Here is a 14169-nt window from a genome sequence, read left to right on the forward strand (position 1 = left end):
ATTCATTTTGTTTAGAGTGAAACAGAGCTCAGCATTTATTCATTGTTAACACAACAGTCATAGTTTCAATCTTTGAAATTTATGCATGTGTATCTCTTATGTACATTTTTTTGATTGCATTTCTGTACCCTCTTCTTGTATATCAATGTTGGCCTATGCAGTACGCACAGGATGAACTTGACATGGATAGCATACTTGATGCTGCATTCATTTTAAGTTCTTAAGCTCTGTTGATTGACTACTTGATAAAGTTATACTTTTACAATCAGCTCAAGAAACATTATTAAATGTGGTGGTAATTTTGGTAAGGCACTAATGTGTTACCTTTTCACTGGTTAGCTGTCAGCAGTGGGATGTTCAAATGTATAAATTAGGGTGCTGTGTGCCCATTACCTACCTGTCCAATCAGACACACCATCATTTTGCATGTGTTGGCTGAATGCATCAGCTTGGTTGCCCATCTGTCACCCAAGTGGGCAATATCCTTGTCCCTCTGCCTCTCTGGTGCAAATTTGAGACCTCTCTCCATAATTTTGCCTCCCCATGTTCACCCTCACCCTCTGCCCATCTCCTACACTGCTACCACTGACCTTACCAGGGCCTGACAGCCGGGATCCAGTGAAATCCCAGGTGTATCAGAATATCCGAGTCCATTAAGCTAACTCTTAGCCCAACCACAATACTGACCGCCTACTAGCGTCCAAAGGGTGCAAAGCTGCTGGCTTCTGATTGCATTCTAGCCAATTATGAGACGTCAAACAGTTGAAACTTCCACCTCTATCTAATCAAAGAACTACTAACCAAGCTATAAAAGCAGGGTGGGCTGGTTCACTGAAGGTTGACTCACTCAAGAAATCTGCCCTGGGGTAATCGAGCCCATACTCTGCATGTAATCCAGCCCTATCTCTCTTGTATTACTGTTACTCTATGCAGGTCAAAAGAGATAAAGCTAACTTTGTATTTGTGTTTGGCCATAATTTGAGCTGTGTATACATTACAGCTGAGGTTGGGGATGTTCTAGGTTGCTTGTATTGGCTTTTCTTAAGGTGACTTTTGATTTCTGCTTCCATACTCTGTTAATTAAACCAGGAAAGGTTCACGTCATTGTTTGAATTTAATAAACAGTACTTACTGTGGGTCATTCAATCAGGAACTGAGACTGTCAGAGGAAGCAATGAACTATTAATGTGCACTCTTAACAGTTTTGTCTAAACGATCATTTTAGCTCCAGGCCTGAGAAACAGAAACATAAATGTGAGGGCTGATAGTGAAGGGTTCAAGCTTTTGCACACCATTTGTTAAGGAGATGCCCTATATTTTTCACTCGTAGAGTAGTTGTAGAATTAAAAGCTTTGATGACGTGTGGTTATTTTACCCAAGATAGGATTGTTCTGTATTCTTGTTTCTGTAAATAAATCTGTTTTGGCCAACTCACGTGATCAGGTGTGGTCTGATGGTCAGCTCTTGTTCAAGAGGGGCTTGGAGAGAGATGAAGTTTGTGGATATTAACAGCCCAGGATTATGAGAGGCCTAGTGGGTGTGAGGTCAGTGCAGGAGCTAGATACTACCAGGCTGTAACAGTTGGTCCTAGGTGGACACCAGTTTGCTGAAGGCAAACATCTCTGCAGTAAATGAAGTTTGAGCAGCTTTGGCTCAGAGTTTATGACCTGGAGACTGAGCCAGAAACACTGCAACACATCAGGGACAGACAAAAGTTCTTTGGAGATTTGGGGTCTTTGTGCGGGAATGACAAAATTCATCAAGCTAGCATCCAAATTCAATGGGTAATAGGGATGGCAAAAAGAGTGTAGGCTTTTGTCTCAAAGGAAATGGAGCATAAAAATAGTAAAACTGGTCAAGGACTACGCAGGTTACAACTGGAATGCTGTGAACAGTTTTTGTTCTCTTATCCAAGGAACAATGCTGGAATTGGAAGTATTCCAAAGAAGATTCACTAGATTGATCCTGGATAGAGACTGTTTGTTTGCTTGCTTGTTTGCTTGCTTGTTTGTTTGAGGACAGCTTGAGTAAGGTAGAGTTGTACTCATCAGAATTTGGAAGAATGAGAAACGACCTTATTGAAACATATAAAATTCATAAGATGCTTGACAGGGCAGATGCTGAGACCTTATTTCCTCTTGTGGGTGGCTGTAGGACCAGAAAGTGGGGTCTGCAGGGCGGGTGAGCAACTGACCCGCGGCTCCTGATGTGCAGAGCCAGACAATTGCAGGAAGCAAAAAGGAACGTAACAGCACCAGGGGACAGTATAGTCAGAGATTGGACCCATGCTGTTTGCTGCAGAGAGTAGTGTCAATCAGCTGTGCTGCCTTCCCTGCGCCAGACTTTGCTCAAGAACTGGACGAGAACTCGTAGGAAGAGGAAGGGAAACCAGCCATTGCAGTCCATCTAGGTAGTACCTACCTAACGAGGCCAAAGAAGGATGTTCTGCGTAGCCTGTTTGAGGAGCTAGGTATCAAATAAAGCGCAGAGCCTCAATGGTCATAATCACTGAAAAGTGAAATAAGCCGCATGCAAGTTGGCATTGTGCAAATCAAATTAGAGAGGTGAATGCATTGCCTAAGAATGTGAGGGAGAAGTGGGTTCTAGTTCATGGGGCACAAGCACCTCCCCTGGGGAAAGTGGTACTATATCAGCTGGCAAATGAGGTTGAAGGATTGATCGATAGTGATGCAGTGGCAGAATGCACAGAGCTATTTTTAAAGATATTACAGCCAAATGTTTGGACATGTTCAAGATGATCAGTAGAGTCACCATCCTTAACTAATATGTTGGAATTCTTTGCAGTAACACATGTTGCGGCTAAAGGGAATCAGTGGATGTGCTGTACATGGGTTCTATTTGATAAAATGCCACATCAAAGGTTATTACAGAAATTGAAAGAGCACACTAATAGAGCAGTGCTTCCAAACTTGCGCCAACTGTGACTGCATTTCGAGGCTTAAAATCACCCTGTAGCGACCAATGGGGTGATGCTGGGAATGTGGGTAGGAGAAGTCCAATAAGAGTAGGAGTAGGTCAGTCGGGCAAGGCAGCCTCTGAGCTCATGACCCTAAAATTTAAGCTCCACTTTGGGAACTCCTGGTAGGGAGTTGGCATATCAGCGTGAAGAGAAGATTGCCTAACTAACAGGAAGCAGAGAAAGGGCATGTAAATGAGTGAGTGTTTTTTTTTGAGGTTGGCTAGATGTAACTGTTAGTGTACTGCAGGGATCAGTGCTTCGATTGCAGTAGTTTACAATCTATATCAACAAACTGGATGGAGGGACGGAAGGCATGTTTGTCCAATTTGATGATGACACAAAGATGGGGAAGTAAGACATTGGGAAAATACAAAATGACATCTTTGGTTGTATGGGGCTATATGCCCATGTGATAGTTGGGTTCAAGATAAACTGGTTGAGAAGAAGCTGAGTCAAGAACTGTCTTCAAGGTTGGGTTTCTTTATAGTACTGCTTATTACATTCTAATGCTAGATAATATATTACAAGGTATGCGGAGACTTAAGAGGCTCTAATAATGCAGTTACATTATGGAAAGACCATTCCATAAGTGACTGGGATGAAGGGACAGAAGGTATCATTTGCCTTATTTGCTGATGGCACTAAGTTGGGTAGGGAAGGAAATGTGAAAAGGGTACAAGGAGGTGACAAATGGATGAAGGTGGTTTGAGTGAGCAAAGAGCTAGTAAATGGAGTATAATGTGGGAAGAATGTGAAATTGTCCAAGAAGAAACATTATCTAAATTGTGAGAGTTTGCAGAAGGATCTAGGTGTTCTAATGTATGAATCACAAAAGGTTAGTGTGCAGCTTAAGCAAGTGATTTATTGCAAAGGAGAGTGAATACAGAAGTTTTGGAGGTTATGCTTCAGTTAAACACGACACTCATGAGACCATGTCTGTAGTACTGTGCCTTATTTGGTCACTGTTTTTAAGGAATGATGTAAATACTATGGAAACAGTTCAAAAGAGATTTACTTGAAAATCACCTGAAATTGGTAGGTTTCCTTATGAGTGTATTCACAGGGTAGATGTGAAAAGAATGTTTACTTTAGAGTTTAAAATTAAGTCACTGCCTTAAAAGTCAGGGATCACCCATTTAGAACAGATGAGACAATTGATTTTTGAGTTTCTTATCTCCTTTAGATATCTGTTCCTGAAAAGGTAATGCAAAACTGAGTATTTGATTTTTTTTTAAGGCCAGGGTGGACAGATTCTTCATAAGCAGAGGGGTGACGTTCTCCGGGATAGATATGCATGTTGATTTGAGGTTACAGTCAGATCAGTCCTGATTTAAGTAAATCGCAGATCAGCCCTGATTTAAATAAATAGCAGAGCAGGGTCAAGGGCTGAATGGCCTCCTACTCCTCGTCTGTATGAAGCAAAAGGAGACCATTGCCAAAAGGGAAAAACTTATTCAATACACTAAATTGAATTGTGCTAATGGTAACGAATTGTGCTTCAGTCACAATTGTGCCCTGTTTTCCTGAGATGTGACTAAGGATTATCCTGTTGACTTTGTTTTGAATGAATTCTTCCATCTGTGTTCTTAACGGCCCAAACATATGTACCAGGAGTTCAAAGAAACTTGTCAAATCCCTCTGATCCTTTTTTCCCCATTGTTGCTAAAAATTATTGTTTACAGTCTATCTACTGCGTGCAAAATTAAGTAATCGTGCTACAAATAGTTTATGATTTGTCTACCAGTGGTGCTAGACTGTTTCCTTTGTCCCTCATTCTGTTTTGGAGCACTTTTTCTCCCTCTGTGCACACTGATTCCATGATAGTTCTTTCTAATTCGATATATCATGAATCACTTTTTACTGCCCCAACAATGGAAGCCAAAGCCCACATTCAGAGGAATACTTCCTGCTGCTTCAATGTGATTATATCATTTTATGCAAGTGAAATTTCCTAAAATGCGTTACCTTATCGAGCATGTATGTATCCTTTAGGACAAGTGACTCCAGTCCAGTTTAAGTGTGCAGAAAAAAGAGCTAGGCATTTAATTTATTCAACACCTTGTCTTGATTTGGTTAAAGTTCTTCAGCTGACTAGATTATATTAGTATCAAATTCTTGTGTTTCCCTATTTTATTTGCTGTAAAGGATGTTAAGGATTCTAACAAAAGGATGTCCACAGCAATGTTAACAACGTCTCACATGTTGACAGAAAGTATTAGAAAAATGTCACCCATCTGTTTTCATTTCGGGTTTCTAGAATTTGCAGGTTTTTTGACTTAGTCTGTGGAGTCTAAACCACTGCCCTAATTACAATCAGCTAACTCAGACCAGACCCCAGTGATCAAACTTAACTCCTGGTCTCTGTGATTGTAGCATTGCACCGCATGGTCATTTACCCAACAGTGGTGCTTACACTGTCTGCTTCCCTGACTGATGGATGACCAAGTCATGTTTGTGTTTTTGGACAATGTTGTTTTTTTTTATCTAGCTGAACAGCTTATTTAGTTTTAATGTGCCTTTGCCAAACAAAAAATTGCGCCACTTTGCACATGTATTTAAGATCAATTAGAATATTTCAGAATTATCAGTATTAAAGGAACAATTGTGGGGACGGAGGAGACAATGAAGGCAGAAGGGAGTGAAAAGCATTGGAAAAGGGCAAAGAAGTATAGCCTATTAGAATGGGGTGGAAAAGTGGAGCTTTTGTAGGAAAGAGGGCGTTGCTGTAAAAAGGAATTGAAGCATATTAGAGAAAATGAGGTTGGGTGAGGGCAGGATGCTGGAATTGTGGAAGCAAAAATATTAGCAAGATAAAAGATTTGATGAGGGCGTTCAGCTGGGATCTTTGGGATGAAATCGTGCTCAGTTGGGGAGGTTCAAATGATGAAACTTAGCTCACTGTGAGGTTATAAGGAGTGGGTGGGGTATAGCAGGTTTTAGCTCTCAGTAGTGGAGTGATGGATATGCAACCTTTGCTCAGTGGAAGTCTGCTGAGAGCCAAGTTCAGTGGGGGAGGAACGGTATATGCAAGGTTGCTGTCCCTCAGTGCTGTAATTGAGTTCTGCTTCTCATTAGTTCTATTCAACTTCATGATTCTTTCTATTTCTGTGTATTTTTTTAACATTAGTTTCAATTTTAAGTAGATTTGTGGTATTTGAAATTTGGTTATGGACTGTTTGTTCCTGTGTTGGGCCGCAGCTCCATTACTTGAGTCAGCTGGTAGTGCTTCCACAGGCAGCTTGTCCATTTTAGAAAATGAATATAGTGATACCTCACTCACCAGCATCAATTCTACAATGAGCCCCAAAGTTAGGATGTTGCTATAATGGGAGAGCAGCCCCTCCCCCATCCCGCCTCGATAAATCATCTTTTGCATGTCTTTCTGAAATAAAAATGGCTGTTTATTGGTAGCTGTTGCTTAAATCCCAGGAGGTATTGAAGAAGCCAAAGTAAAGTGAGAGCAGAGCTTTTGCAATCAGACTTCTCCATGGGGAGCCTTAAACAGGCGATAGCCTCCTTATGCTCAAATTACCTTCCAACGTTTGATATGTGAATCACCAGTGGAAAAATATTTGCTTTTCTTTATTCTTTCATGGGATGTGGATATCACTAATAAGATCAGCATTTGTTGCCCATCCCTTACTGTCCTTGAACCAAAGGTCTTTAGGCAGGCATTTAAGAGTCAACTACACTGACCTGGATCTGGAGTTGCCTGTAGGCCAGATCAGATAAAGATTGCAGATTTCCTTCCCTAAATGATATTAATGAACCAGATTTATTTTTCTGACAATCATTTCATGAATACCATCATTGAGACTAGTTTAATATATCATAATTATTAAGAGTTTAAATTCCCCCAGCTGCCATTATAATGGACCAGACCAAACCCCTGCAGTTATATCAAGGAGATAGGGCCTAGGCCCTAACTTTTATCTTATTTAAAGACCAGTGTAAGGTGCTGTGTTCCAGACGTAATTCGATTGGTCTTGCTACTTGACTTTAAGCAAAACACATATCATTCTTGCCCCAGTTAAAATACAAAGAAAGGGAAGAATTGGTATAACTTTAACTCCATCAGAAAACTTAACCGAATAATAGATTATTTAACTACAAAACCGCTACTATTCCAATACAGTAACATCCCATAAACACCCCGTTGGCAAAGGCAGATTCAGTAAAACAGATTGTGTGTGTCTCTCTGGCAGCAGGAAGAACTCGAGCTTTTAGCTGTAACAGAGAACGATATAGCAGGCTCCATAGCCAGCTTCAAAACTCTAGCAACTACTGAAAGCTAAACTAAAATCCTGGTTCTGTGGGAGCCTGACTCCCACCCATTCATGCTACTTCCTATTGTTTTCAAAAAAAAATCCCAAGGCCTCTCAAACTTTACTTTATTGGCATTGAACGGACCACTCGTTACCTCTGTTTCAACTTCTCTTCATGAAAAACTCAGAACAAAATGCATCTCTTAAAGCCATAGTTTTGTCACACCGTTGTGGAATTTGAACCAGTGAGCCCAGCGAATTTTCTTGCACCTCTGGATTACTATCTGAGTGACATTACCATTATATGCTGCCACCTTCACTTCAGGATTGTTGGTACCTGTCATGCTCATCAATCAATCTGCATCTCTGGCAGCATTAAAGGGAACTACTAAATCTAACGTGGTTGAGTTGGGAGATTTCAGTGTTCAAACCCAGTCTCTTACTTTGTAATACTCGGAAGATTTCATTTAAATAGGTACAAATCCTAAAGTAAAAATCATAATCATACTCTTCAATAAGTTAGAATTATGTAAAGGTTCTGTGTGTTTACTTAAAACTGTCATTTTGCATGGAAATAAATGCTGTCAAAATTGCATGTTTTCAACAAACCAAACATAGTTGTATATGAAATTGATTTGTAATGATTCATCAATGCAATCCTAGCTAAAGTTTTTTTGATAGATTACTAGTTAATATCTAATATCTGACTAAGATGGAACTTCAGGAATTCAATCTTGCCTTCTTTCTTGATATTGAGCTAGGGTGCAATTTGTCAAGTTTCCTTGGTAATGTGACATTTGACCTTTTGCTACTTGTGTACCTACTGCATAGTTCTGACATTCATTGACCTCTAGATCCCTAGAAGTGATATGACTAATGGCCATCTGCAGAATTTGGAGTTAAACTCGATTTGCCGTCGAGATTTTATCTGCCGATTGAGTTATATCAATCTTTATAACTGTTTGAAAACATTACAAAGTACAGTTTATTTTGAATCATACGTTCAATAGTGCCTATGCAAGGAAGGCTCTTTATAATATGTGCTGTATATATTTTTCGTCTTCAGCATCATTTGATACCAATACTGGGCATTGAATTGTCTCTTTGCTCATTAAAGAAATTTAGAAAGTTGGAAACAGTTTGGCAAATTCTTTGTAATACTTTTGGTTCTGGCTTTCAATTTAGTGAGGAAAAAATGAAAACCAATTTGATACCAGTCGGGTGAGGTGCTTCAAATAGTATTCTGTTTAGACTGCATGTTATTTTGAATTGAATGAGTTTGAAGTATTAGTAGCTATTGATTAACTAAAATAGATGATACACTGAGTTACAATGCCACCCTTTCACCATGAGGATTTAGGTCTAGGCAACTTGTGGCAGTCTTTCTGGTCACTGTAAGGATCATCCATGAAATGGGTTTGAGCAATGTTTTCTTAGTTTCTTGGGGGGTTTGTATGCATTCCCAGTATTGAACTTCTTTTTACTTTGTTAATGGAAGTAATCTTCACTGCTGAGGCTGGCTAATGTGGAAGGTTTGAGAATTTAAAAAACCCCAGTAATAGGTATGCTTAAGAGATTAGATTATGGGATAAAGGAGATCTGGTGGGAGTATGCTTTGTTTCAAATACTCAGCCATTACAAATTTAAAAAATGCATATTGGACTCTTAACATTAACTCTGTTTCTCTCACCACAGAAGCTTCCAGACTTGCTGAATTTCTCCAGCATTTTTTTTTCTGTTTTTATTTCAGATCCCCGACATGATTAGCACTCTGCTTTTATTTTGTTGAAGTATTTTTTTTAAAACGTGTTTTTAATTTTGTTGTCTAAATCTTTTCGTACATGTCCGTGCCAGCTAGCCAAGAAAGTATGTTTTTGGCAGAGTATGCAACATATGTAATCTGTTGTGTGCCCCTCGATTACCCGTTGCTCAAAAGCCCACCACCCCCAATGAGCAAGTTTCAAGCCACCATCTCTGCTGCAATGAATGAAGTCGTAGCAAGATACAATACCCTTCTTCCAAACATTTTTGTAATGGGAGCAGACTTGATACTTCCCACCAATGACTATACTTTGTGTGTTTTTGATGCATTATAAAACTTTTTTGTTTCACTCACTGACTTATCGTTAACATGGTTAATTGTGTTGTACTTCTGTATTTCAATCGATAAAACTATTAAACAAAAGTCATTTAAAACATAATATGTATTTTTTGATCAAGCAATCTGCAGTGCATGGCATGAATGCGTTGACTAAGAGATGTGAACATTAGCAGGTAATTTATTTAGAGCCTTGAAAATGAGCAAATATTGGTTAAGGGAAGTTTGACACAATACAAGTGAATGCTTGCACAGCATTTAATTTTGACAAGTAATATTTTTTCTTGTTGGTCTTTATTATTTCAGATCTTTTATCCTGAGACGACAGACGTTTATGATCGGAAAAATATGCCTCGAGTGATCTACTGCATACATGCACTAAGGTAACCTGGAAAACAATGGGAGACTGAGTTTATACCCATGACTGGGGTTAGAGCATTCATACATTGGATGAAGCGTCCTTTGTGAACAATGTAAATCTTGTGCAATGCTACCGGCAATGTAGAGATATAAATGTGATCCCAGATAATAACACTGCAGGCACCACGTAAAATGTATTATTAGTGTAGGTAAATAAGAACTTGTCCATGTTAATGACTTTTAGGAGAATGAATGTATTATTATAGCCAGTTTTGGGGATTATATGAAAATAAGAGGGAAGACGAATGGTGTAAATGATACAAAAGGTCTGCAGAGGAATATAGACAGGTTAAGTGAGTGGGCAAAATTTTGGCTGATGGAATATAATGTGGGAAAATGTGAGGTTGTGCACTTTGACAGTAAGAATAGAGGAGCTGAATATTATTTAATTGGAGGAAGACTACAGAAAGCTCCAGGAGAGGGGGATTTGGGGTTTCTTGACTCTAAAATCACAAAAAGCTAGCATACAATAGCACATCATGGGGGAGGAAAATGGAATGTTGGCCTTAATTTACAGGGAAATGAAGCATAAAGGTAGGGAAGTTCTTGCTAAAACTAAATAAAGCAATCATTAGACCACAGCTGGACTGCTGAGAGTAGTTGTAGTCCCCTTATCCAAGGAAAGATGTACTGTAATTGGAGGCAGTCCAGAGAAAGTTCACCAAGTTGGATTTGGGTATAGAGGGGTTTTCTTATGGGGAGAAGTTGAGTAGATTGGGCCTGTCCTCATTGGAGTTCAGAATAATGAGAGGCAACCTGTTGAAATGCATACAATTTATAGGGGGCTTAACAGGGTGGATCCAGAGAGGTCATTTCCCCTTGTGGGAGCATCTATGCCCAGAGGGCTAACTCTGAGTGAGTGATTACATATTTAAAGCAGAGATGAGAAGGATTTTTTTTGTCTGAGGGTAGTGAATCTGTGGAATTGTTTATCAAAAAGGGCTGTCAAGGCTGAATTGATAACATATATTAAGGACTGAGATACAGGTTTTAGTCAATAAGGGAACCCAGAGTTATTGGGAAAACATGGGAAAGTGGAGTTGTGGATTATTGGATCAGCCCTGTCACAATCTACCTCTGCTCTTATTTCTTATAGTCTTACTGCTTTGGCAGGATGAATAGAAAAGCAGCATGTTATTTAAATAGCTAGTTGCAGAACTCTGTGGTTATAGAGGGATCTGGTGTCCCAGTACATGAATCTCAAGGTTAGGATACAGGTACAGCAAGTGATTTAAAAGGCAAGTGGAATGTTCTTGTGATATTTTGCAATAGTTACACAGGCATTGATAAGATCACATTAGGAGTACCAAATACAGTTTTGGTTTCCCTATTTGATGAAGGATACAAATGTGTTACAAGTAATTCAGAGAAGATGCACTCAATTGATACCTGGGATGGAGGGTTTTCTTATGAGGGTTTGACAAGTTTGTATCCATTGGAGTTTAAAGGAATGTGGAAAAGACCAGAACTTGGGGACACCATCTAAAAATTAAGAACTTCCCATTTAAAATAGTAATGAGGTGAATTTTTTTTGAGGATTGAGAATTTTTGAAGCCGGCTTCCCCAGTGAGTGATGGAGTCAGGGTCATTGAACATTTTTAAGGCAGAAGTAGATATGTTCTTAGGTTCTTGACTAACAAGGGAGCCAAAAGGATGGACAGGAAATTGCAGTTGAGGCTGCAATCAGATCAGCCATGGTCTCATTGAACAGCACAACATGTTTGAGTGGACAAGTGCCCTGCTGCTGTTCTCAATTTTATCCTTGGTTTTTTAAACACCATTTGAAGAAGCACAGTATGAAAATCGAGCCTCTCATTTATATTCGAACCCATTGGAATGATAGCAGGATGGTGTAAGGTCAATATTGTAAATCCCCATGATTTGACAATCTGAAGCTAACCTGAAAATTTGCCTCCTGTTTCTTGTTATCCCACTGCTTTTATCAAGGTATCCATTATATCCTGAAAAGTAAAAACTCTTAAATTTTGATTTCGAGCCTGTCTGCTAGAAATGAGGGTAGCCTTTTCAACATGTGATATCTGCCTCAATCAGTCATACAAAGCCTTCAATGCTTAATAAAATGTGTGATGTAGCAATTTCTGAGCTTATTTGCACATGTGGGGTGTTAGCATTGATGGGAGCAGCCTTCCACACAATTGAGAAATTTAGGTCCTGTTGCTTGCTGTCTCGAGATTAAAGATTGTAGTTGAGTCTGAGAGGAATCTCAGTGATTATAAATGAAGCATCACACTTAACACTGTTTTGCCCTGCTCAATCGCTAAAAGAATGCATGGTAGAGTGTCTGTTTTTGCTCAGTGGTGGTCAACATGAGCCACTTCCTGACGCAGTTAAGTTTTCCTTCCTATTGGCCCCTTTTCCTTTGTCATTTGTCATGCTGTAATATGAGATCTAAGTGCAGCAAACAGTTTAAAATGGCCCTTGGTCTGGTTTGGGTTCTGTATGCTTTAGTGCAAGCCCTGATGCTTTCAACATTTACAACAATACCAGGATTTACTACTTATAACATAATTATACATTCTGTTATATGTTACAGAAGATATTTCACAAGATGAAAGTAATTGTGGTTATATTTTCACAGCATTAGTTTTCAGTTCCACAATTTACACATTTTTTAAAAGAAAGTTGGATGCATTTAATTTCTTTCATTGATTACCACTTATGTTTGTTTTGCAGTGCTAACCAAAACAGTGGTGATACGGTTATTTGTAACTATTATTAGCAAGTTTTAGTTTCAAAACGACAGTTTTGGAACAAATTGTTACTTGCGTAAAAACACTTCCTTTGAGTAACATTATTCTACATATGTTTAACTTTATTTTGCCTTTACTGGCTGAATTAAGTGCTGGAATAAAAACAAATAAGTACAAGTGCGTGAATAGGTGTTTTGTTTTCCCATTTCCCTACGTAACCATCCTGAGGTTTCATAACAATATTGTTAATTAATGCTGAGTCTTCAGAGTAATTGTGAACTGTCTGCTTATGCTGTCTACAAGTTGATTTGACACAGTCCTGGCTCTCATATAGGACTATTACAGTCAACAGGCTGTGGAAATTCTCAACCTGTCACCCAGAGTTGGATTTAAACTTGCATCACAATGATGAAAGAAAGTGTCTAAAACCTTTAAAAGGCACTCATTCTTTTAATCGTTGTTTGGGTGGAAGTAGATGTTGCAATGTTTATTTACTAAGTGAACGATGAGAGAGCTCAGCTATTTAGCAACCATCTGCTAGTTGTGGCAGTGTTGAAGCGAGCTCAGGTCAGGAAATGTTCTTCATATGTAATTAAGGCACGACCTAGATGCTAAATAGCTAGCATCAGTGACTACTGGGTGGGGCACAGATTCCCAGAATTCTTTGAATGCAGAAAGATGCCATTTGGCCCAACATTTCAGCACTGAGTGAGTGAGCATTGTAGCTTGGTGCTAATATCTTGCCTTTCACCCTATTCCCTACACATTGGATGATTACTTGAATAGAAACAATGCCATCCTGAATGCCTTGATTGAAACTGCCTCCACTATGTTTCCAGACAGTGCAATTCAGACTCAAATCACTCGCTGCATGAAAATGTCTCACACAATGCATTCGTTGCTTTTGCAAATAATTTTAAATCTGTGTCCCCTCATTTTCAATCCCTTTACAAGTGGGAACAGTTTCTCTCTCTCTCTCTCTCTCTCTCTCTCTCTCTCTTTACTCTGTTCAGTCCATTTGAGTTTCGAAACCTCTGGCAAATTGCCTCTTCATCGTCTCCTCTCCAAGTCAGTACTTCTCGAATCTATCTTTGTAACTGAAGTTTCTCGGGAACTATTCTTGCAAACCTTTTCTGCATTCTCTCCAATGTGTTTGGAATACTGCGTGCAGATCTAGCCATCACAGTACGAGAAGGACGCCGATGCTCTGGGGAGACTACAGAGAAGGTTTACTAGATGTTGCCTGATCTCGAAGGTTTTAGTTGTGGGGAGAGGTTGGACAAACTTAGATTGATTTCACTGGAAAGACCGAGGCTGAGGGCCGACCTGATAGAGGCCTACAAAATTATGAAAGGCATGAATAGAGTGGATAGTCAGAGGCTTTTTCCCAGGATGGAAAGGTCAACTACAAGAGGGCACAAGTTCAAGGTGAGAGGGGGAAAGTTTCCCCGCACTTCTCCCCTGAAATTTTTCACACAGGATGCTGGGTGCCTGGAACACACTGCCCATGGAGGAGGTGGAAGCAGGCACATTAATGATGTTTAAGGCATATCTTGACAGAGACATGAACAGGACGTGAACAGAAGGATAGATACCAGGCATGGGCAATAAGTAGTGGGTCTAAGTAAGGATTAGGAATCAACGCAGGTTTGGTGGGCCAAAGGGCCTGTTCCTGTGCTGTATTATATTGTATTG

The 14169-nt window shown here is 39.5% G+C and overlaps 1 protein-coding gene across 1 annotated transcript in view; it reads left to right on the top strand.

The window, feature by feature from the left end:
• The window catches only part of iqgap2 (IQ motif containing GTPase activating protein 2), a 333913-nt gene that overhangs the window by 165237 nt on the left and 154507 nt on the right, over positions 1 to 14169 (top strand). The window contains exon 5 of the mRNA XM_048593829.1: positions 9650 to 9726. Within this exon, the coding sequence (XP_048449786.1) occupies positions 9650 to 9726 (77 nt within the window). The remainder of the gene's footprint in view (positions 1 to 9649; positions 9727 to 14169) is intronic.

This window comes from Rhincodon typus, chromosome 3, assembly GCF_021869965.1.
Source record: "Rhincodon typus isolate 14 chromosome 3, sRhiTyp1.1, whole genome shotgun sequence".
Lineage (NCBI taxonomy): Eukaryota > Metazoa > Chordata > Chondrichthyes > Orectolobiformes > Rhincodontidae > Rhincodon > Rhincodon typus.